This window comes from Durio zibethinus, chromosome 10 (genome assembly GCF_047325235.1).
Source record: "Durio zibethinus cultivar Kanyao isolate XHJ-2024 chromosome 10, ASM4732523v1, whole genome shotgun sequence".
NCBI classification, from domain to species: domain Eukaryota; kingdom Viridiplantae; phylum Streptophyta; class Magnoliopsida; order Malvales; family Malvaceae; genus Durio; species Durio zibethinus.
In genome coordinates, this window is record NC_143171.1 from 8,606,887 (window position 1) to 8,633,168 (window position 26,282).

Sequence of the window (26,282 nt, forward strand, 5' to 3'; positions counted from 1 at the left end):
AAACCTTATAAATAACCTATGGATTATATACAAAAAGGAATACACACGAAACAGAAAGAAAAATCATAAGACACAAAAAGCAAAGAGAGAGGGAAAAGAAAAAAAAAAAGATGTTTAGAAGGTGCATAAGTGGTCTTAAGCTTTTTAGAAATTTTTTTGAATTTTTGATGATTTTTTTTATGAAAAATTTTTGGAAAATTCTAAATTTCGTTGGATTTTCCAGTGAAATTCAAGTTTTCTAGTGACTTTTTTGTTGAACCCAGTTTTCGATGATAAAACCTAAAAATCGATGAGAATTTCGTCGGTGTTTTTTGTGTCTAGAGAGAGACGTAGAGAAAATTGAAGGGAAGAGAGAGAAATAGGTGAAGCATCTCGTGAAAAAGGAAAAATTTTTCCTTTTATACTACTTGAAAACGAAGCCGTTTTGAGGTAGCTGAAAGTGGACAAGATCTGCGTGTCGTTCAAAATCTGACCCAACCCGCGGTTATTTAACCCATTTACTCTTTTTCATTTAGTCGTTGTTGAGCCGCTGAGCTGAGCCATGTATCAAGTCGTCCAGCCGCTTTTGTCTCTCGAGCCATGCTTCCATCATGCTAAGCCAAGCCATTCCAAGGTTTTTTTATTTTTTATTTTGTTATTTATTTATTAATATGATTATTATTATTATTATTACCAATTTATCTATGGATTAAATTGAAATCATTTATTCATTTAATTAAATATTCTTTAATTTTTAATGATCTTTTTAAAATAAAATTTTCTAAAAATATATTTTTGAGGAAAAGTTAAAAGTATCAATTTTTCTTGAAAATAAAAATTTCTAAAAAAATATTTTTGAAAAAAAGTTGAAAGTATCAATTTTCCTTGAAAATAAAATTTCTAAAAAATATTTTTGAGGAAAAGTTGAAAGTATCAATTTTTCTTGAAAATAAAATTTTTAAAAAATATTTTCAAAAATATTTTTGGGAATTGGAAGTATCAATTTTTCTTGAAAATAAAATTTTCAAAAAAAAAAAAGCATTTTGAGAAAAAGTTGAAAGTATCAATTTTTCTTAAAAATAAAATTCTTAAAAAATATATTTTTAAAAAAAAGTTAAAAGTATCAATTTTCCTTATATAAAAGCATGAATTTTTTTTGATAAAATACAAAAGAGATCTATATCAAAAGTTGAATAATTATTCCTTTTGTCTTTTTCTTTCTTTGAAAAATTTTTAAATGTTAAATAATCCGACGACGGAGTCTTTGTAAGAGAAACAATAGTTTTTTTGTATCCTCTTGAGGTGAGGGAATTTTCTTAATTTTCAGCCAAAAGTATTGGAGTTAATTAAGGATAATTTTTAATAATTAATTACTTGATAATTTTTAAGACTTATTGGATAACACGAAATTAAGCTGGTACCATCTTTCGATAGACATTATAAGGGTGTTATAACCTTTCTTACATGTAATCGTACTCTTGAATCTAGTTCTATTTTCGTAGACATTGAATTTATCTTTTAGAGATATATAAGTCGAACTTAGGATTTCTCTTTAAAAAAGACAGATTTAGTTAGGTGGCTAATCGCACCTAAACAAAAAAATTTGGTAGCGACTCCTCAAGTCAATGTCTAGTAATAGATCCCTAGATCTAGATGTTATGATAGTTGGCAACTCCACTGGGGACTATCAAGAGTCAGGCTAGCAAATAAATTCGTGTTATCCAAAAGCCTAATAAAATTAAACTTTTTGTATAGATTTTTCTTTCATTCATTTACTGTGTTAACTCTATCATTCATATGCATATGCATAATATAAACTCTATACTCGAGCTTTATCCTTCTAGGAGGGAGTAAAGTACCTATGCTTTCATGAGGTTTTAATATCTCCGCAGTGGCAAGCGAAATACTCTCACTCAAATTGAACCTTTTTCGCTTGCAGCCTATTATGAGTGATGATTGGGGTGTCTTACTAGTCTATGATGGACAATGATGTAAGGAGTAATTTGAAAACCTTTAGACTTTAACCTTGAACCACATATAGTGAACTTTAGAAGCACCTAACCTATAGATAGAGTCATCTCCTTTCTTTTAGAATTGACCAAAAGTATATGATTCATTCATTTTATTATTTTAATTAATTTATTTTTATTTGGTGTACTAACCTTTTCTCTTATTCATGTCTGCATTATTCATATTGATATCATAAAGTTACATAAAGAACATTTGCTTGAAAGATGGTCTTCAACAATGAGTTTTTCATGAACTCCATAGAATGACTGGTTTGTTCCTCATCTGTATTAGCTCATTGCGAGTCACCAAATTGGGTAAAGGTTCAATTAGAAAGGATCCAACAAAAAGAAAAAGATTGTCTACCAATCAGCTATGCTTCTACCTTGTCTTAAGAAACATCTATCCTTCTCAATCAAAATAATCTAAAGGATTTGGTTGATATATGAAAAAACATGAGTCCATCAAGATAAGAGGAGTTTTGCCAAAGACATAAGCATATAGCATACCTTCTTACAGTAAATGTTGAGAATCAACTAATTAGAGCTGTAGTGTAATTTTGAGATCTTACATACAAGTGTTTCATCTTCAATGAAGTTGATATGATGCCAACCATTGAAGAATATTCGACTTTGTTAGGTTTGCACCTCAAGGCTCCTAACAAGATATATGTTAAAAAATACAAATCAGGGTTTCATAAGAATTTGACCCATCTTATGGGGATAGACAAAGAGATTATGGATTCTCATACAAAGAAAAAATAAGAACAGGTTTGTCTACCTTGAAAGTTCTTTCATAATTTTCTAGTACAACATGTCGACAAAGAACGGGAGTTAGACATATTTGCTTTAGCCATATACGAAATTATGATTTTTTTTAAAGGTCTTGGATTATATTGAAATAACAGTGATTGACTTCTTTGAAAGTATGATCGATGGCTGTAACCCTTCAATAGTAATATTAACAAAAACTGCCAAACCCTTGAGTTACTATCGCCAAAATGGAAGACATTTACAAGCTACAAATAGTTATTGTATTTATGGATGAAAAACCACTTTGAGTGTAAGATAAGTGCATTCTCAAAACTGTATTTTTGTAACCAAGCTCCAATTAAGAAATTCTGTGAAAGTGAGTGGCTAGAACAAAAGTCTAAAAAAGAATGGATAGCTTTCTTACAAAAGTTGACAAGTACCAAAGTAAGATAGTTAGTCCCGTGGATGAATTGTGAACCTATGCTAAATCAGTGTGAAGATAACACTATGGTCCCACTTCTGGGTTTATGAAGCGCAACAAATTATGCTCCACTTCTAATGAGAAGACAATTTAAGATAGAACAGTTCATTCCCATGACACATAAGCTTCATCAGTCATATTTTTCTTATAATGAGCCAAATGCAATTCAAAGGATGAATTATGTGATTAAAGCATGAAAAAACCCTTGTAAGGTGAGTCCTGGACCATTCACTGATAAAGTCACTCATGGGTACTTAGTTTGGAGAGTAAGATGAGGATAGGAATTGGTATTCACTTATGAAGGCTTTCAACAACCAACAAAAGGAAAATTTGAAGAAATACCATCAAAATTAGAGTTTACAAAGAAAGAATTCAAGATCGAAAAGGATAGGCTAAGGTAAGAGATTCAAAAGTTTCGAGAAGAAAAAGATCAATGGAAAGATAAAGCTAAAAACCATGAAGTCAAAGTTTACAAGATTGCTAGAGAACGTGATACAACTATTAAAGACCTAGCGAAGCTATACCATGAACATAAAAGGTTGTGTGTAAAGGTCAAATCTAAGGAGATAACAATCGTTGAGTTGACAGATGAAAATGAGCGATTGAAGCAAGAATATGCTAAATTAGAGAAAGAAAGTATCCAGTTACAGATAAAAAATAACATGTTAAATAACTACCTAAGCAGGTTAAGACAAAGGTTGGATGAACTAGAAGATTATATTGCTGCATTGGTTAGATAGCATAGAGAGTTATCACACTAAGTATAGTGTGGTAAAAGGAAAAATTTGGGAAGACAGAAGTATATTGAGCACTTAACAATACAAATTTGTAAAGGGGTATGTAAGGTAAGAGAAATGGTAAAAAAGGTAGAAGCATTGAAGCAAGTGGTGACTTCAATAGACGAACATGAACAATGTCTGTTAAATTTCATTGAGAAAGTAAGAGACCAGTATAAGCAAATCAAATAATTCTATGGTTATAACTCTAAAATGATAAATTCTATGTAAACAAAGTTCTTTGGAATAAATGAAATCTTTTGGTTAAACATTATCTTAAGGTAAATGTTCTTTACATATATGCATCTTCATTCATTGCATTCTCATTCATTACATTTAACAAAATAACCATGAGATAGTCATATAAACTTGCTAATTCTGAGATATGGTACTCAAGAATTAAAGATAGCTCTATTAAGCAATAACTCTACCCATCGATATAACACAAGAGTCAAAGCTAAACAAATAGAGCAAAAAAACTCTCATCGACTTGAAAAGACAGAAAAGGCATAAGAAAAGCTTCAAAATGAGTTAAATAAGATTTTGGATGCTCTTAACAAGTTAAACAAAAGAAAGGGGATAGAAGAGAACACAAGCCAACATGGCTCTCCATCACAAGAAGTGACTGACCCTTTATATCCACCTGGTTTTGGTCTACTTCAAGCCTAGTCTACACAAGAGGTTCCACCATAACAATTTGTATTTCTCACATATTTTGGAATGCTATCAGCCTCTAACCCAGGGCATTACCATAGCTATGTGATCCTGTTTTTACTGAAAATACAGTAAAACCAATTCAAGTTCTCGATCTGGATAAACTGAAAGAAAAAGAGAAAGAAAAGGCAAAAGTGGAATCTCAAAAAAACTCAAAGATTAGAATACTTGAACAAAGGTTATAGGCTGTGAAAGAAATTGGGTTTTTGGTTCTGTCGATGCTACTGGGCTTTGCTTAGTCTCAGATGTGATTATTCCTTAGGAGTTCAAAGTACCAAAAATTAAAAAATATGATGGTACGAAGTGCCCAAAGACTCATATTACCATATACTGTCGGAAGATGGTAGCCCATACGCATAATGAAAAACTATTAATGTATATTTTTCAAGATAGCCTTATAGGTTCTGCTACTAAATGGTATGTCCAACTAGACGAAACTCATATATATTCTTGGAGCGATATAGCCCATGACTTCATCAGTCAATATTGGCATATTATGGATTTAGCTCATGATCGTTTGTCCTTACAGAACATGAAAAAAAAAGGTAAATGAATCTTTTAAAAAATACGACTAGAGGTGAAGGGATACAGCTTCTTAAATACAATCTCCTCTAACTGAAAAAAAAAACTATAGTGTTTTTCGTTAGCATTCTAAAATCTCTTTATTATAAAAAAAATGATAGAAAATACAATAAAAAATTTTATCAACATAGTGATCTCTAACAAAATCATTGAAAATGCCATCAAGAATGACAAGTTAGAGAGAGAGGAAGCATTCATTAAAAGAGCCCAAAGAAAAAAAAGACTGAAGCTCAAGCTGTGAGCTTTGATAGACAATAATTCAAGGGTTATCAACCCTACCCACCACAAGTGTATTCTTCATATAATTCTACTGTGAATAATACTTCCCCTTATCCATACCAACTAATCCACTGTCATCTTAGCCCCAAACATATCAACCCTCTTTTAGACCTTAAAATACCATATATAGACCTAACATTCAATCTACCCCAAGACCTCAGACCCATCCGGCTAGCCCAACGGGTGGTTCATGAGAGTAACGAACTACTTGCGAAAAGCTTATATTCGATCCAATTCTCATAACTTAAACAGAGTTATATCGTGAGCTTTACAACAATAATTTGATTGCTCCTAGCCGACTAGAGCCACTCAAGCTACCTTATCCTAAGTGGTATGATCTCACAACCCATTATGACTATCATTATAGGGTTGCTAGTCATTCTACTAAAACTTACACTACCTTGAAATATAAAGTATAATGATTAATCAAGGATGAAATGATCAATTTTGATACAAAAGGGATAACTGCTCCAAATATTAGCGACAATCCTTTACCTAATCATCATGTGAATGCTCTGAGTATATAATGAGAGCATCATCTGAAAAAAAAGTGGTAAAAATTAAAACACCTCTCAGCCAACTATTTAATGCTTTATAAAAGGCTAATATGATACAACTAATAAGTCCATATACTTATCATGGGGCATATGTAGCAGGTGAAACCTGCTACATATCATAGTGGGGTATCTGGCCACTCTATCAAAGCCTATAAACAGTTTCATCAGAAAGTGCAAAACTTATGGATTCATATCAGATTGAATTCTATGAAAAAAGAGAGGGTTTAAAAAATGCTGAAGTTTTTATGACTGACCTATCATCGAAACTATTTTCAAGGCTATTAACAATTTATTACGATAGTAAGCCAAGGTCGACCATAGGTAAATTCACCCTTAGGCTTGTAACCTTTAAAGTCCCTGCTTCATTTTCTTATAAGAGCAATAGGGTTATACCATAAAAATATGGTTGTGATACAATAGTTTAGAGGTAAGAAGAAAATATCTCTAAGTTTGATGCCACTAATATAATTGGTGTAGGGGGCATTACCCGAAGTGAAAGATGCTATACTCCAAAAATGTTGAAGAAGGCTAAAAAAAAAACCAAGGAAGGTGAAAAAAGAAATAACCTAAAAATGGTACCTGAAGAGGATTGCCCAAAGTCGGTGTCAGAAAAAAAGCTTATGAATTCCTTAAACTGATAAAACATAATGAATACTCTGTGATTGAACAGTTAAATAAGATGCCAGCATGAAGGTCATTATTATCACTATTATTGAATTTGAAACCACATTAAAATACCTTGCTGAAAGTACTAAACTAGGCATAAATGGCACATAATGTGTTTGTTGAATATGTGAATCACTTAGCTGGAAACCTAGTTATGCCAAACTACATTTCATTTAGTGATAATGAGATTCCTTAAGAAGGAAGGGAAACATTAAGGTTCTACATATCACTGTCAAGTGCAAGAGCTATATTATAGCCAAGGTCTTCATCAACAATGGTTTTGCTATTAACGTCATGCTTATGTCAACTTTGGCAAGGCTACCTGTTGATTACTCATATATGAAGAATAGCCAAATGGTTGTCCGAGCATTTGATGGGATCAGACGAGAAGTTTTGAAAGATATAGAGATGCCCTTACAAATTGGGCCATGTACTTTCAATGTAAAATTTCAAGTGATAGACATCTCTCTTATCTTACAGTTGCTTGTTAGAAAGGTCATGGATTCACATGGCAAGTGTTGTTTCCTCTATCATGTACCAAAAAATTAAGTTTAATACAAAAAGTCAGTTGGTAGTAGTGTTTGAAGAATAAGACATATTGGTAACTCAGCCATTGAATGCTCAATATGTGGAAGCTGCTAAGGAAGCAATGGAATGCTCTTATCGATCTTTTGAATTAGTCAACTCTGTGGGTGAATGACCTAAAAACCAACCCTTTTCAAAGATAGTGATGTACCAAATTATCAATAAGGGTTGATATTCTAGAGCGGGGCTAGGTAAAAACTTACAGGGGATAAGAGAGCCCCTAATGATAATGGATAATAAGGAGATACTAAGTCTTGGTTATAAAATAAAAGATTAGGAAATTAAAGGAAGACAAGCCAATAAGATGACAATGATCATTCTACATTTATATGAGACCTTCAAGCCTGAAGGATTTATGTGCCCAACTACAGAGGAAAATTTAGAACAAAGCATGAAGAAGACATTTGCTGAGTTGTTCATTGATATGATCGAAGATGAAAGTGGGTCTGAGAAGGAAACATGGGTTCATCCTTGTCCACCAAATTATAAGTAGAATAATTAGAGCATTATTAAAATGCTTGCTATCTTTGATACTGATTCAATGTAATTGAACATCCCAATAGCTTATGCCCAAGGCCTTGAGGTGCTCTTTCTTGTTTGGGCTATTTATCTTTTATTAGTTTAATAAAAATTAAGAATGATGCATTTTCATTCATTTTTTCTAGTTTTTTCTTTTTTTTTTCCATTTTTCCATACATTTTGCCAACATATCACATTTCATTCAATTTTAGGTTCTTAAATGAATAGGACAATAATCATGATAATGATCAAAGGGTTAATTTTGAAAAATCAATTAACATTGATGTGCTCGATAACGAAGATGATTCTAAAAAATATATGATTCTCTCAGATCTAATGAGATTAATTGAGCAAAAAAGTAAACTAATTGAGCTTTATCATGAGACAACTGAATTGGTAAATTTATGAAATGAGAAGAATAAGAAAGTGGTAAGAATAAGAAAGTGGTTAAAATTGGCACCTCACTTTCATCGAGAGATAGGTAACATTTGGAAAAACCACTTTGAGAATTTATAGATGAGTTTGCTTGTCTTACCAGGATATGTCAGGGCTGAGTACAAAGATAGTAGAGCACAGACTACCCTTGCAGTTAGAATGTAAGTCAGTCTAACTGAAATTGAGGTGAATGAAGCCTGAAATGCTGCTAAATATCAAAAAAGAGGTGAAGAAATAGTTTGATACAGGTTTCTTACAGATGGCTAAGTATCCAGAATGGGTAGCTAATGTGGTACTAATTTCTAAGAAAGATGAAAATGTGTGAATGTGTGTAGATTACTATGATTTGAACAAGGTTAGCTCAAATGATAACTTTTTTTTGCCTTATATTGATACATTGGTAGATAACATGGCCATGCATTCAATGTTCTTTTTTATGGATAAGTTCTCAGGGTATAACCAAATAAAGATGGCTGAAGATGACATGAAAAAAACCACTTTCGTGATCATATGAGGAACATTTTGCTATAAAGTCATATCCTTTAGGTTAAAAAATGTTGGAGCAACATACCAAAGAGTCATGGTGACGCTCTTCCATGACATGATACATAAAAATATTGAGGTGTATGTAGATGATATGATTGCAAAATCTTGAGAAGGAGAAGATCATGTCACCAACCTCAGAAAACTATTTTAGAGGTTGAAAAAATTTTAACTCAAGTTGAACCTAGTTAAGTATACCTTTGGGATAAGGTCAGAAAAGTAGCTAGGCTTTGTGGTCAGTAAAAAAAGGATCAAGGTCGACCTAGATAAAATACGAGTCATTCAAAATTTATCACCTTCAAGCACACCAAAAAAAGTTTGAGGTTTTTTGAGTAGATTGAATTATATTTTTCGGTTCATATTTCAGCTTACCTACAAATGTGATCTCATATTTAAGCTTCTCTATAAGAATAACCCTAGAGAGTGGAATGAGAAATATCAAATAGCTTTTGATAAAATTAAGCAATACTTGTCCAATCCTCCAGTGCTAGTGCCACCTGTTTCAAGGAGACCCTTAATTTTATACTTGACGGTGTGTGAGAATTCAATGGGATGTATGTTGAGGCAGCAAGATGAGTCTAGCCGAAAAGAAAAAGTTATTTACTATCTAAGTAAAAAATTTATAGAATATGAGTCCAAGTATTTTTTTTGGAGAAAATATGTTATGCATTAGCTTGGACCGTCAAAAGATTCAGATAATATATGCTCTATCATACCACCTAGCTCATAGCAAAATTGGATCTAATTAAATACATCTTCGAAAAGTCCTTTTTATCTGAAAGAATTGCTAGATGGTAGAAGTGCCAAGCTGAGTTTTTTACTGATCATGCTACTGAAGACTATAAGCCGATGAGATTAAAATTTTTTTATGAAGATTTGATGACTGTTTCCTAACTAAAAAAAGAAGGGCATAAAGAGAACCATTGGAAAATGTATTTTGATAGAGCTACTAATCCCTTAGGACATGAGATTAGGGCAATCTTGATTTTTTCAGAAGAATAATACTATCCTATAACAGCGATGTTGAATTTCAATTGCATAAATAACATCGTTGAATATGAGGCATGTGTCATGGGTTTACAAGTTGCTATAGATAGAAATGTTAAAGCATTAAAAGTGTTTAGAGACTCAACTCTAGTTATATATCAACTAAAAAGAAAATGGAAAATGAGGGATTCAAAACTCATTTTATATCGTAAGTATATCCTAGAATTGATTAAGTAGTTTGAAGATATTCAATTTGATCATTTACCTTGGGAGGAGAATTTGATTGTTGATGCCTTGGTTACTTTATTAGCAATGGTTCAAATTAATGATAGTGCTAACATTCAAACTATTAGGTTAGATGTCAAAGACATGTCGACTCATTACTCTAATATAGAAAAGGGAGAAGATGGAAAGCCCTGGTATTATGATATCTTACAGTACATTGAGAATCAGTAATACCCTACCCAAGCAATAGAGAATGATAAAAGGGTCATCCATAGACTAACTATAAGCTTCTTCCCGGATAAAGATGTTTTACATAAAAGGAGCCATGATCAAGTATTGTTAAGATGTATGAATATGGCAGAAGCAAAGAAAATTAGTAAAGAGGTGCATGATGAAATATGTGGGGCACATGTCAATGAACATATGAGGGCAAGATAGATCATGAGAATAGGGTATTATTGGTTGACAATGGAGAGTAATTACATTGACTATGCTCGAAAATGTCACAAGTTCCAAATCTATATTGATAAGATTCATGCTCTGTCATCTGCTTTACATGTTTTGGCACCACCTTGGCCATTTTCAATATGGGACATGGATGTTATTGGCTCTATTTCCCTCAAAGCTTCTAATGGTCATAGGTTCATTTTTATGATGATAGATTATTTCACGAAATGATGAAAGTAACATCATTTGAAAGTGCGACATGATCTATAGTTTGCAAGTTTATAAAGAAAAAAATCATTTACAAATACGAACTTTCAGAAAGAATCATCTTAGATAATGTTAAAAACCTAAATAACAAGATGATGCAAGAAGTATGTGCCTAGTACAAGATCAAGTATCATAATTTAGCCTCATACCGTTCAAAAATGAATGAGATGATTGAGACTTATAAGGACTGGCATAAGAAGTTACTATTTACACTGCATGCTTATCGAACGTCAGTGTGCACCTCTATTGGAGCAACCTCATTTTCTTTTATTTATGAGATGAAAGTTGTACTGCTAATAGAAGTAGAGATCCCATCCTAGAGGGTTTTAAAAAAAGTTGAACTTGAGAAGGATGAATGGATTCGAGAGACTATGAACAGTTGAATTTCATTAAAAAAAAGAGATTGACAACGTTGTGCCATAGTCAGTTATATCAAAGAAAAATGATGAGGGCTTATGATAAAAAAATGCATCCTCGTTGTTTTCAAAAAGAGGAGTTGGTCTTGAAAAGAATTCTCCTAAGCCAAAATGATAATAGAGGAACTCTAAATTGTGAAGGGCCATACGTCATGAAATGAGCTTTCTCAAGTGGAGCATTAATATTAGTTGAGATGGATGGAGATGATTTACCTCATCCTATAAATTTTGATACTGTGAAGAAGTACTATGTTTAAAAAAAATAATAAAAAAAAAAAAAAGGAAAATTCAAGATGAAAATCCCAAAAGGGTGGTTTGAGTCAAAAGGGGATTTATCTAAGTTGAAAACTTGAAAAAACAGCTTAGATAAAGAGAATATAGGATTCAATTTGAAAGTTCATTGGCAAAGAGGCTAGCATATTCTGATAAGCTCTAAGTTATTAAATGCATTGAGGGGTTGAATTTTTCGAAAAGAATTTCAAGATATGTTATCATGATTTTTGATTATTTATTTTTGGGCATTGTCCATCCATACATATTTTTATAATTCTTTCTTTTCCAACTGGCCAAAGTTTGATATCATTTTTGCTAATAAAAGACATTCCATTTCATTCTTTGTGTATCTCTTCTATTGATTATTTTCTAGCCATTCTTACTCTTTACCTTACAATGAAAGAAATGTGTGAATACATTCTTACTTTTTGAGATTGAAATAATAATTGATAAATGAATAATAGCATGAAAGATTTTTACATTACATTGGAAATGTTGAGAGTGATGAAGGCAAATTTAAAATGTTCAGTTCCTAATAAAAACATTGAATGTAGAAAGAGATTTCTTGAAAAAAAGAATATGAGAATTAAATGAGAAAAATGATTAAGAGTTACATTGACTTAGCCTAAGTACCTAAAGATTAAGGGGTTTAAGGCCCAAGAAAAGAGCTTGAAAAACTTGAGTACCACAATTGAATGAAAATTAATTGACCAGCATTTACATAGCATGCATTGCATTTCTAAATGTCTAATGCATAGCATACACTGTATGTGAAAAGGTCTGGTGCAAAAATGTTCCAAGATCCCACGTAAAGAAGATAGATGTGAAAACTTTTTGATGAAAAAGTTTCAAATTTTCATTTGAGAAGAAACTTGTGAGGTAAGATTTTAATCCTTGAAAGAGGATAATTCTCAATATTAAGAATGATTGTAAGATCTTCGGGTGTAATCTCCTAAAATTGCTTCAGACACGATCTATAACTCCTTTGGACATGATTGTCAATGAGCATTTTATTTTTCTAAAGTTGTGGTACCTTTGTTTTGAGAAGCAATTTATTTTTTTAAAAGTCGTGGTTGCCTCTGTTTAGAGGAGCAATTTATTTTTCAAAAGTTATAATTGCCTCTATTTAGATGAGCAATTTATTGTTCCAAAGTTGTTGAGCCCTTATTTAGAGGAGCTTTGTTACTTTTTCAAAAAAACAATGTGTTGAGATGATCATATGTAGGGTGTCTACGTCTTTGTACAATTCCTGTTGCACAAAAAATACACAAAAAAGGCAGCTGTAGACACCAATTTGATCCAGGCCTGGATCAATTGGGCCCAATCCAAATGGGGCAAATTAGCCTATTTTATTTTCGCTTTTATTTTTTATTTTGTTGATTATCTATTCTAAAATGTATTATTATTATTATTATTATTATTTTATTCTAAAAGATAATGGAAAAAAAATTACCGTGAATTATGGCTGGTATGATTGAAGTGTGATTCAATTTATTTTCTGGTAAGCCTATTCAAAGAGGGAATTAGGGTCAATAAAAACTCTTTTGATTAAACCCTATAAATAACCTGTTGATCATATACAGAAAGGAACACACACGAAACAGAAAGAAAATCACAAGACACAAAAAGCAAATAGAAAGAGAAAAGAAAAAAAAGGTGCTTAGAAGGTGCAGAAGTGGTCTTAAACTGTTTAGAAATTTTTTTAAATTTTTGGTGATTTTTTTCTAAAAAATTTCAGATTCCGTTGAATTTTTAGACGAAATTCAAGTTTTCTGGTGATTTTTTTGGCAAAAAACCCAGTTTCTGATGATAAAACCTAGAAGCTGGTGAAAATTCCATCGATGTTATTTGCGTCTAGAGAGAAATACAGATAAAACTGAAGAGAAGAGAGAGAAAAGGGTGAAACATCTTGTGAAATTTTTTTTTTTACCTTTTATACTACTTGAAAACGACGCTGTTTTAGGGTAGCTGAAAGTGGACAAGATCCGCGTGTCGCCCGAAATCTGACTAGACCCACAGCGTTTCAACCCATTTACCCTTTTTCGCTTAGCCGTTGTTGAGCTGCTGAGCCGAGCCGAGCCGTATATCAAGCCGTTCAGCCGCTTCTATCTCTTGAGCTGCGCTTTCATCATGCTGAGCCGAGCCGTTCCAAGGTTTTTTTATTTTTTATTTTGTTATTTATTTATTAATATGATTTTTTTTGCCAATTTATCTATGGATTAAATTGAAATCATTTATTCATTTAATTAAACATTCTTTAATTTTTAATGATCTCTTTAAAATAAAAATTTTTTAAAAAATATTTTTGAGAAAAAGTTGAAAGTATCGATTTTCTTTGAAAATAAAAATTTCTAAAAAAATAGTTTTGAGAAAAAGTTGAAAGTATCAATTTTCCTTGAAAATAAAATTTTCAAAAAATGCATTTTAAGAAAAAGTTAGAAGTACCAATTTTCCTTAAAAATAAAATTCTAAAAAATATATTTTTAAGAAAAAGTTAAAGTATCAATTTTTCGTAAAAATTAAAAAAAAAAAAAAGAAAACCTTAAAATGCTTTAAGAAAAAGTTGAATGTATCAATTTTTTTGTATAAAAACATGAATTTTTTTTTCTAATAAAACACAAAAGATATCTATATCAAAGTCGAATCATTATTCTTTTTGTCTTTTTCTTTCTTTGAAAAATTTTTAAATGTTAAATAATCCGACAAAGAAGCATCTGTAAGAGAAACAATAGTTTTCTTGTATACTCTTGAGGTGAGGAAATTTTTTTAATTTTTTACCAAAAGCATTGGAGTCAATTAAGCATAATTTCTAATAATTAATTACTTGATAATTTTTAAGGCTTATTAGATAACACGAAATTAAGTTGATACCATTTTTTGATGAGCATTGTGAGGGTGTTATAACCTTTCTCACAAGTAATTGTACTTTTGGACCTAGTTCTGGTTTCACAGACATTGAATTTATCTTTTAGAGATACCTAAGTCGAACTTGGGATTCCTCTTTAAAAGAGATAGATTCAGTTAGGTGGCCAATCGCACATAAACAAAAACGATTGGTGGCGACTCATAAGTCAATGTCTAGCGATAAATCATCATATCTAGATGTTATGACACTTATATAGAAAACCTGACATACTTATAAAACAAAGACAAATGGTTCATTGCTAGCAAGCATTGAATTATATTTAATTTCAACAAAACCATGATGAGGATTTACCCTTATCTCATTCTCTGTGTCAAACTAATGGCATTTAAAAAGTATAACTTTATTCCCTACTTCAAAGTACTTTAACTCAATGAAATCTTCCAAGACACCATAAAAGTCACGTTCATAATCATTGTAACAACTTTCTTTCACACATATCCCATAATTCATCATCTTTCAAGTTTGGCTATAGGTAATTATATGAAACTTAAAACCATTGACAAAGTAATTTTTGAAACACCTAACCATGTGTCCAGGGCCATAAGCTATCTCAACTAGATGACAACCAATATTGCCATTTTGCTCTTCAACCTATCCAATCATAAAACAAAAAATTTGATCATTATTTTTGATACGCAATAGCAATTTTCTATTCACATATGTTATTATGTGTTAAACCCTTACAAATTATCTTAACCATTGTAGGAATCTAGCATCACATTCTTTCTCTAATTTTACATCACTTATATTCTCAAAATCTCTTCTTATCAATTTATCAAATATCCTATCATTGTCAATTACGAATTAAAAAAATTGTGAACTTATTAGAAACATAAATTATAGAGTTCACATATTACTTACTCAATGTAAAAATTTATCTCTTCATAATTCAACAAAACATATAAATGTGCCTTGGTATACTTATCCACTGATAGCTATTGAGACTTATCTTATGGACCAAATACTCAGCCAGGATGACTAAAAACCAAAAAACGTCCTTCAAATTTCATAACTCCTCCATCATTATTATGTGAAACTCGATTCAATCTTGTTGAAACATTTGGATCAAAATAGAATAAGCAAAAAGTGGATATCTTTTGATAACACATGTCTCATATATAGATGCTTTAACAAATGTTCGATTGGTGTATTTTTTCTTGAGATGATGAAAAAACCTACTCATCATGATATCTTAAAACAAATGTTATTGAAAAAAATTAAATTAGTCAATGTTAATGTCTAACAACTGAAATATATTACTTTTCAAATGGATATATCCATCAATATTGAACAGGTCCACCAATTTTTGCTTCTTTAGGTAAGTGAATTGGCAAATGCTCCATAGAATCAAAGAAACTTGGAGAAATTTTTTTTTTTAATTTGTAGATTATTTTCACAATACTTGTTTCTAACATTTCCATATGATTTACATGTATTTTAGTAGAATACAAATCTATAAAAAAAATGAGATAACTTAGTAATTATATCCCAAATAGAAGTAAGAACCAAATCATAAAATGTAATTAAGAGTAATCGTTGCATGAAAACATGACAATTATGACTTTTCATCCCATAAAACCTATAATCAACCATGTTTAAGCATCGAGCAATGTTAGATGCAAAACCAACAAGAAGTTTTAATTATTTAATCCTTACACTAACATCTCTTTTTTGTTCTTTGCTTAAAGTGTATGAAACTTTAGGCATGAAAACTTTCCCATTTACTTTAACCAATTCCAACTCCGATTGTTTGCAATACATCTTAAGATCTAGTCTATCCTTTAAGTTATCTTTAGTTTTACTTTTAACATTTATCATTGTGTTAAATACATTGTCAAAGAAATTACACTGAATATGCATAACATTAAGATTATGTCAAATTAGATTGGTTGAACAATAAAGCAACTCTCAAAATATACTTTTTTCACCTAATTATGGCTTTTCCCCAAGCCATCTAACTTCTGATCACTATATTTTATGCCAAATGTGATATCAAGAAAGATATCTAACCAAACCAAAATTTCTTCACATGATAATGGGACAATAGGAGTGTCACGTTTAATTTTTTTTTTTGAAATTTCTCTTTGCCTTTGAAAAAGATGACCAAGAGGAAAAAACTGATGATGACAATAAAAAAAGCAAAGCTTCTTATCATGAGCCAATTGAAATGACTTTCTTTATCCCATACAATGAGGACATGATAAGTTTTCATTAATGATCAAACTAGACAACATATCATATGCAAGAAAATCATTAATTATCCATAAAAGAGCTGTCCTTAAATGAAAATTTTGTTTTCAATAAGCATCATATGTCATAACATCGTTTGACTACAATATTTGTAACTCATCTATTAAAGGTCTAAAAAAAACATCTATATTTTGACCTGAACTACTCTTTCCTGAAATTACCATATTTAACAAGATATATTCTCACTTCATATACAACCATGGTTGCAAATTGTATATCACTATTATTATTAGCTAACAAGAGTATAGTTTTACATATAGACCAAACAAACAAAAACCATCCGCACATAATTCTAATTGTACATTTCTCACTTCAAGTGCAAATGATTCGTGGCTATTATTGAAATGTTCCCATTCATGGCTATGATTGAAATGTTTCCAAACTTCACCATCAATAAGATGTCAAAGTAAATCATCATTACTTTGGTTATAAGCATGCCATGTCATATATTCATCAATTTTAGTTGATTTATAAAGTTTTTAAAATCTCAGTATTAGTGACATATAATGTAATATTTTATAAGAAATTTTTGTCGTCTCACCACCAAACTTATTTCATACATATCGAAAAAGATTACAAACCAAACAATATGTTAAATTTGTTGTTTCCTTATAAAACAACATACAAATATTTTTGCATACATGAATTTTCTTATAACAAAGTCCTAGTTTTGTCATCTTTTTTTATTTTATAAAATTTTTTTGGTAATTTATCATCCACTAGCAATATATCCTTCACTATGCTCAATAGACAATCAAAACATGACTCATTAATGTTAAATTCTGCTTTACAATTTAAAAGTTGTGACATAGCAATGAGGAATGTTTGTTCCATACATCTTGACCACAATGGTTCATCCACATCATTCAACAAAGAATAGAAGTTTGCCGCATCTATACTTGGCTCTTTTTCGAATGGTTCTCTTGCCTCATTGGCATCCATACCTAGTTCTCTTGTTGTGTCTACCCCAAAATTTGGATATACAGCATCCATAACCAATTTGTTATAGGAATTTTTTATTTTTATTTCCTCTGTCGGTTCAAAGGTATATTTGTTTATTGAAGAAGCTTGTCCTACTTCTAACTACCCATGTAAGATCCAACTCGTATAACCTATAGTAAACCCCTTATAATAAATGTGTTTACACACAACATTAGTTTTCAAAAACCTTTTATTTTCACATTTGACACAATGACACTTAATCTACCCATTACTAATAAAGTTTAGTTGAGAATAAGCATATTTAATGAATTCATCCACACCATCGTAAAAGTTTTGAGTAATGTATCTATTAACATCTAAATGAGAATACATCTAAAAGTATTTTTTGTCCATTATTGAATCCTAATTGAATTGAAATATGAGCAATTAAATTCATATAAAGTATTAAACCTTTTTATTGATTGACTATATGAGTAATTATTGCTTTACTAAACAAAATTATCTAAATGATAATATAAGATAATTATTGGTCTACTTTAACAAATAGTCCATCAATAGCACAAAAGGTCTTACAAAAATTCATCATACATATTACAAGACAACACATTCACAACAAAATATTATTGGTTGTAATGACAGAATTTTACCTTTGATCTTGGGCTTCTTAGATCAATTTCGTCAATTTTGTGGAGAATTTTTCTGATCGAGACATTTCTACATACAAAGCTTGTTATATTTTCAAAATAGGTGAAATGAAAAATAAAGCAAGTTAGTGTGATGAAAATGAATAAAAATTATATTTATTATAAAATATACATCTACCTAAACCCAATTTCATAATACGCATTCACAGATAAATTATTGAAAAGAAGAACAAAATATAACAATTTAATTTATTTATATTAAGTTTGATCAATACAGTAAAACCACAATATTTCAATAATTAGTAATATATAAATTTCATTAAACTATCAAATATATAAATTACTCTAAAACAAATATAAGTCTTATTCTATATCAAACCCAATTATAACCTCAAATCAACATAAATAATTTTTATTTCTATAATTATTATTAAAATTTAGAAAATATTAAATATAAAACATCCATTAAAATATATATAAATCTCAATACACATTAAATCCAAATTAACCAATATAAATCTTACACATCTAAAAGCTAATATATCTATAACAAAATCCATCAAATCTCAACAATACTTTCACAAATAAAAAATAAATTACTCAACAAATAAAAAAAACTTAACAATAATAAAAATTAATTAATTAATTAACAATACTAAAAAAAAGAAATCCAACAAAAATATATAACTAATAAATTTCAACACACATTTATAACATATATTCATTGACAGATTATGGAAAAGAAGAATAAAATAGAACAATTTAATTTATTTATATCAAGTTTGATCAATATAATAAAATCATAATATTTCAATAATTAGTAATATATAGATTTCATTAAACTATCAAATATATAAATTACTCCAATATAAATATAAATCTTATTCTACATCAAACCCAATTATAACGTCAAATTAACATAAATAATTTTAATTTCTATAATTATGATTAAAATTTAGAAAATATTAAATATAAAACATCCATCAAAATATATAAAAATCTCAATACACATTAAACCCAAATTAATCAATATAAATCTTACACATTTAAAAGTTAAGAAATCTATAACAAAACCCAACAAATTTCAACAATACTTTCACAAATAAAAAATAAATTACTCAACAAATAAAAAAATTCCTCAACAATAATAAAAATAAATAAAAAAATAAAATACTCAATAAAAAATCCAACAAAAATATATAACCAATAACAAATTTCAACAAATATATAACAAAAACATAAACAAATTTCAACAAATATAAAACCAACAAAAACTCAACAAATTGGTAACCAATAAAAAGCAAATTTCAACTATAAATAACCAACAAAAACTTAATAAATTGGTAACCAAAATCTAAACAAATTTTAATAAATTTATAACAAAAAAAATTAAACCATAAACTTAACAAATATACTACACAAAATACATAATAAAATAAAATATTTAATAAAAAAAATATCGGAGGGGAAGGAAGTCTTGATTGGCCGATCAACTCTGTTGGACGATAGGGAAGACTTCAATCATTGGTGGGGAGAGAGGGAGGGGGAGAGTGGGGGAGGGGAAGGGAGAGAGGAATTAGGGATATGGGGAAAAATTGAGGGAAAATGAGTGTTGCCCTACAAAGGGTTCAATTTTTTTTTATCATCGGATTTAACGATTGAATTTTTGTTGATAATGTGTAAATTTTTTTTTTCAAAATTTTTTACCGTAAGATTTAACGATAGAATTTTTGTCAATAATGTGAATTTTTTTTCACAAATTTTTTTAACGATAAATTTTTTCAACGCTAAATCTGTAAGAATCTATTATAGACGAAATTACCAACAAAAAATTTTGTTGGTAAAATTCGTGGTAATTTGCGCCAAATTATCATTTACGGATTGTTGACAAAATTAAATCTATTGGTAAATTCTATTGGTAATTCGTCGATAAATTGTTTTTAATTCCATCGATATTCCATGAATATTTAGTGATAAAAAATTTTCATTAATAAAATTCTATCAGTAATAGCTGAATTTCTAGTTATGTATATAAGGGTGGAAAAGGCCAAAATGAAAATGTATAGACAACTTCAAATGGATTTAAAAGAAACACAATGTGAAAAAAATAGTTCTTAATTAATTAAAGTTTGACGATAAATAATTAATGCATAGAACGTTCATATATACTACTACTACTATACCGTCTCTGGCCAATTATTATCCATCTAAGGATTATACGTTGGCGCCAAGGCCAGAACCAAGCATTCAAAAATCACGAAAGGCAGGCTTTTGGCCAAAAGGATCCACCAACTAACAACACTCTGGTCTCCACCAACTGTCAAGTTTAATTATTCTCTAGAAATTTGAATTTTAATTGGGTTTTTTTTTTTTTTTGGGGGGGGGGGGTGTTTAAAATTTGGGAGCGGTTGTCTTGTACCAACAAATTCAATTTGAAATTTAAACAAGGTCATGGACACAATCAAGCTATGGATGACAATATTTATGTCCTCCCATATATCCAGCTGCCAGTCGGGGAAAAAGAATTAAATAAGAGCTCCTATATATAAATATATTTTGCATGGTCACGAGTAAACATTTTGCTCAATAGACCCCTTATCCATTTACCCTGATGATGATGGCCCTTACTAATAATTAGTAATAAATAATAAAGAGCAGATTGCTTAGCTTAGACTATATGGTTTGGTTCCCATTTAAACAAAATTAAGCAACACCCCTAAAATATTGCAAATATTAAATTTTAAATGAAATACTACTCAATACTAGTTAATTCAGTTGATAAAAAAATGAAATCTCATTTTATTCAATTAGGATTTGAATAAAATCTTGAATCTAATAAATTTAAGTGATAAATATTCTAATAAAACCTCCTTTGATCTTATTATAATAATAATAATAATAATAATAATAATAATAATAATTTTAAATGAAATACTCTTATCCGATCATAGTAATAAGTAGACATGTTTTAGAAATTAAATTTTAAATAAAAGGATATTGGTTAATATGTTAATAAGAATAGCACTTGGGAGGGAAAGTTTGGTTTATCTTCACTTGACAATGTCCACGAGCTCCAAATCTATTTTCACTTTGACATAAGCATACAATTTTGTCTCATACATGAAGTTACCATAGAAAACAAATGTCACCCACAAAAAAAAAAAAAAGGGGGCACAAGCTTGGCCATGAGCTTAGTTTTTGGGCTGGGATTTGAAACGTTATTGGCTTATTATAAGTTGGTATTTTATTTCCATTATGGTAGTAATTTTTTTTGTATGCATAAAACAAAAGTAAGTAGGAATAGGAGGAAGTTTAAAATGGGACGAAACAAAGAAAGAAAGATAAAGAGAGGGAAGGAGACATATTCATAGGAGCCTGTCATTGGAAATTTCAGAAGATTCCGTAATTTCTGTGTGCTACTCTTTCTCCCGTACACACCCAACCCCCCATCTATCACTACTTTTCTCTCTCATATACAAAAAAAACAGCACCACGTATTCTTACCCTTGGATTGGACAGGGTAATCACGTAATTTCATTTTCTCGACCTTCTAGTGTCACTCCAATTTTCTTGCATTCCACTCCACATCAGTTCTATCAAACCGCCAAAACCCCCCCGTTTAAGTTTTGATCCGTTCCGTTTCCAATTCCTCTTTCCAACTTTTGAATTTTCTGAAAAGGCCAAAAAACCCCCTCGAAAACGAGATTGGTTGGCGGACTCAGGTCACCTATCAGTGTCCCATCCAATAGAAACACAACACGTAATCAAACGATTTCTGGGCGGCTGAAAATGACCCGCGTGGGGAGACCCAGCCGGCTCCTCTCCTCCCCTATATGTTTTTACCGGGTAAAAAACCGTCGACTTTAGGAATCTGAGCTACGTATTCAACTCAATCTACACTTGGAATATTACAACGGCTTCTAATATAATTAAACTTTGTAAACATAATTATGATTTTTAAGACATGAGAGTAAGGAATCATTTGAGTTCTGGTACGTGGGGACAAAAGCTGCACCTGGTTTGCTAGCTTTCGTCTGTATGGCACTTTTTTTTATTTTAACATGTCTTTGCTTAGAAGGCATGTCCTGTCCCAAGCTTTGGTCATAATTATCAAACGTTATATATGATCACCTACAACCTTAGCTTTTGTTATATAGTTTTACTGCTTTGGTTGGGTTCCTTTCTTTTAACTTAAGTCTTTAATTTAGAGTCGGTTCATGGTCCATAGTTTGAGGCTCGAGGGTGGAAGTGAGGTAAATAACAAGAGTTAACAATTTTGGGTTTCATTGAATTTATTTACAAAATCACTTTTTGAAAAATCTAATAATTTTAAATTCTATTACTTACAATATTTATTTATTTTTATATTTAAAAAAATTAAAGCAAGAGAGCTATTAGATTAATTTATGTCTCTCATTTCAAATATTTGACTAGTTTGATTAATTTTCTTGGACAAAGATTATTTGAAACTTCTTAAGTGCTAAGGCAGTAATGTAGAAAATTGAATTGTTATTGTATCTAGAAGAAAAGAAGGCATGCCTTGACCGAATTGAGAATCTTATATACAATTTTATCAACATAAATTGAATTGTTATTTGTTATTGCTTTGTTTTACCGCTACATAATCCAAATAACGTTGCTAATTAACTCTATTGGTGTTTGGTTTAAGGGTTTTAGTAAGTTATAGCAGCTAACCTATGGTTTAAGTTAGATTCTTTTGCCAAAAATGTCAAAATCTAATGGATAAAGAAAGAAAAATTAGTGCAAACATTAAGAATTCAATTCAAAATTCACAAGAATTTTCTTTACAAAAAAAAAAAAAAAAAAAAAAGAATGAACTATTTAAATTAAGATTAAAATTCTAAGTTAAAACTTCGTGTTTTCATTAAGAATCATGTTTACATTTTTGTCATTGCCCAAAAAAAAGTAGAAACAGTAAATTTATCAAGCAATTGAACTAGTTAAGCATTCAAATGTAACTATCAAATTTGCAAATGTCTATTTTTAAAATGGAAAGTTAGGGGTAATTGATAAAATTTTCTTTTGGTGTACTTAAGGTACATTTTGATTAAATAGTAATAATCACCCTTCAATGTAGCTTATAAATTCTAATTCATAGATTCATAGATTGCACCTATTACATTAAATTACCATTAAAAACAGATTTTACTAATTGTATCATACATTGGCGATAATATCTTCAAGCCAACGAATGAAATCACATATTAAAATTCTACTGATCCGTTAGTTAGGTATTAAATTTTTAATTTTGATAATTTAAAAAAAAAAAAAGTAAACTAATGAAAGGCTATGTGAAAAGAAGAGGAAAAGACAAAAAAAGGAGCAGTCCAATTTTGATTTTGGGCCTTTATGGGGTCAATATCGTAATAAATAAAAGAAAGAAAAATCTGAGCGGGAAATAAAAGAAAATGAGAGTGGTGAATAACCAAGGGCAGCCGCGATCAACGCGGTAGGCAAATAACGTAAATTAGTCAAAAGAGAGGGGCCAATTTCTTAGAAAAGAAGAAAACAAAAAAAAAAAAAAAAGGAATAAGAACAGAAAGGTGGCGATTTCCTAGGTCTTCACGATATTTATTTTTGGTAGGCCGGACAACACCATATCTCTTTTTCTTCTTACAAAAACAAAAAAGGAAATCAAAGAATCTTTGGGTCCAACCTGGCCAGAACCCAGACAGTGAAAAATCCGATTCTTAAAAGCCAAGGTATTCCTCATAAATTAGTCACTTCTTTCTTATCCCTTTTTTTTTTTTTTCTTAATTGATGATTGTACCGTTATAAATACAAAAAATTCCAACGTATATATAAACATAGAAAGGAATGAAGCTCTACTATATTACACGAGGAAGAACTGAAAAGCCTTTTGTTTTGTGTCTAGAAGAGAGAGAAAAGTAAAAATCAAAGAGAGAAACGGGCACTTTTAGTAGAGGCCCGGCTACGGACGCTTTCTGCCCTCATTCAATGCTTTACCAAACTCATCACCTTCCTTTTTTCTTCAAATTCCGTTCCTTTACTGCCATTCCTCTCTCTTCCTCAAGCACCCCTGCCATCTTGCCTTCTTCTCTTCAGGTACTCAATTTTAGCAAAAAAAAAAAAAGCTTCAGTTTTTGTTTTGGTTTAAAGGGGCATTCTTTTTCTGGGTTGTTTTTAATTTTGTGTTTGTTTTAGGAAATGGAATGCGTTGAGGCAGCCTTGAAGACCAGTTTTAGGAAGGAGATAGCTTTGAAATCGAGTCCCCAAGCGTTTTTGGAGGATATTGGGGTCGCTAATGGACAGAATGGGGTTTCTTGTGATGATTTTTCCGTTGACGACTTGTTTGACTTCACTAACGAGGATGGTTTTCTTGAACAACAACGTGAAGTTGAAGAAGAAGAAGAAACAAGAGTTTCTTCTTCGCCTAAGAGACAAAAGCTAAGCCAAGAGGACCATTTTTCTAACGACACTACCAATTTTAATTACGGTTCCTTATCCACCAACGAATTCCCTGTTCCGGTACTTAAAAACACCCCCTTTTTTTTTTTGAAGAAAAATTTGCTCTTGCTATTTTATGTTTCGGGGTATGGTTGTTAATGGTGAAAAAGCTGCCATTTTTACAGGCGGATGACGTGGAGAACCTTATATGGTTGTCTCATTTCGTTGAGGATTCCTTCTCGGAATACTCTACGGCGTATCCCAGCGGAACGCTAACTGAAAAGCCCAGGTTACCAGCCGACGAATTGCTTCCTGAACCGGACAAACCAGTTACTACATGTTTTAAAACTCCTGTTCCAGCCAAAGCCAGAAGCAAGCGCACTCGAACTGGTGGCCGAGTTTGGTCCCTTGTCGCTTCCCCTTCTCTTACAGAATCCTCTTCAAGTTCCACGTCATCATCTTCCTCCTCTAGCCCTTCAAGCCCTTGGCTCCTTTGTCCCAACATCGTTTCAGGTTCAGCCTTTGAACTTTCTGAACCGCTATCTGTTGAGAAGCCACCGGTAAAGAAGCATAAGAAAAGACTGGCAACTGACTCAGCCGGTGGGAGTGGGACCCAACCGACGCGTAGATGCAGTCATTGTGGAGTTACTAAGACGCCACAATGGAGAGCCGGTCCAATGGGGGCTAAGACTTTGTGTAACGCTTGCGGAGTCAGGTTTAAGTCGGGCAGGCTTTTGCCCGAGTATAGACCGGCTTGTAGCCCGACATTTTCAAGTGAGTTACACTCGAACCATCACCGGAAAGTGCAAGAGATGCGACGAAAGAAAGAAACTTTGGGTCAAGCCGAGCCCGGTTTAGCTCCTCCGGTTGTTCCCAGTTTTGGATAACAATAGGCCAAAAAAAAAAGAAAAACAGTAGTACTAGATTTTAAAGCAGTAGGCAAAAATATTCGAAGGATAATAGATTGACAGAAAGAGATGAATCAGGTTGATTGTGTCCGGTTCAAACAGCCCTAGTTAGTTTCGGTTCGATTTGTACATTAGTTTCAAAGATTCAGGGTGGGCGCTATAGGTTTCTAGGGATGAAACTGATTTAGGGAGTACTTTCAGTTGTATTTTTTTTTTTCACTTTACCCCTCAATTGTTTTGAATTTAATTTTTTTACTGTTATTTTTCCTATTAATGAACACCATATGGCTTGAGAGTGAGAGATTGAGTGAGATTGAAACTGTTCGACCTTGTTTAAGGGAATGGCCGTTGGAAAGCAAAAATATTGTGAATGGGAAATAATGTGCAGAGCAAAGGAAACTACATTTGGCGTTAGGACTACGCACACACTTACATTCTTTGCTATTTGCTTGATTATCTTTTTGCTTTGAAATGAAAAGCGGAAGTGCTAATTGTTCACAAGTTAGTGTATTTTTAGGATTTCGGGTTTTTGAAGTGGTTGTTTTCGGAGCAATTTCTTGTTTGATGTTTAAATTGTTGGACGCAATAAGGGACTTTGGATGTGATGGTTTTGGACAAAGTATTGAGAAAAAAGGGTTTTATTTAAATTGAATTTACCGATGTAATCTTGAAAGGGGTGTAGCTCTCTGCCCC

General features: G+C 31.1%; 1 protein-coding gene and 1 pseudogene across 1 annotated transcript; one reads left to right on the top strand and one right to left on the bottom strand.

Annotated features, from left to right (window-relative positions):
• Positions 1–16,344: 16,344 nt before the first annotated feature.
• LOC149516404 (uncharacterized) lies at positions 16,345–17,343 on the bottom strand (annotated as a pseudogene).
• Positions 17,344–23,995: 6,652 nt separating this feature from the next.
• LOC111292828 (GATA transcription factor 5-like) lies at positions 23,996–25,867 on the top strand. Its single transcript, XM_022885423.2, has 3 exons — positions 23,996–24,339; positions 24,439–24,762; positions 24,867–25,867. Exons 1-3 carry the CDS (start codon positions 24,232–24,234, stop codon positions 25,566–25,568), a joined length of 1,134 nt encoding a protein of 377 aa, XP_022741158.1. The 5' UTR covers positions 23,996–24,231; the 3' UTR covers positions 25,569–25,867.
• Positions 25,868–26,282: the final 415 nt, after the last annotated feature.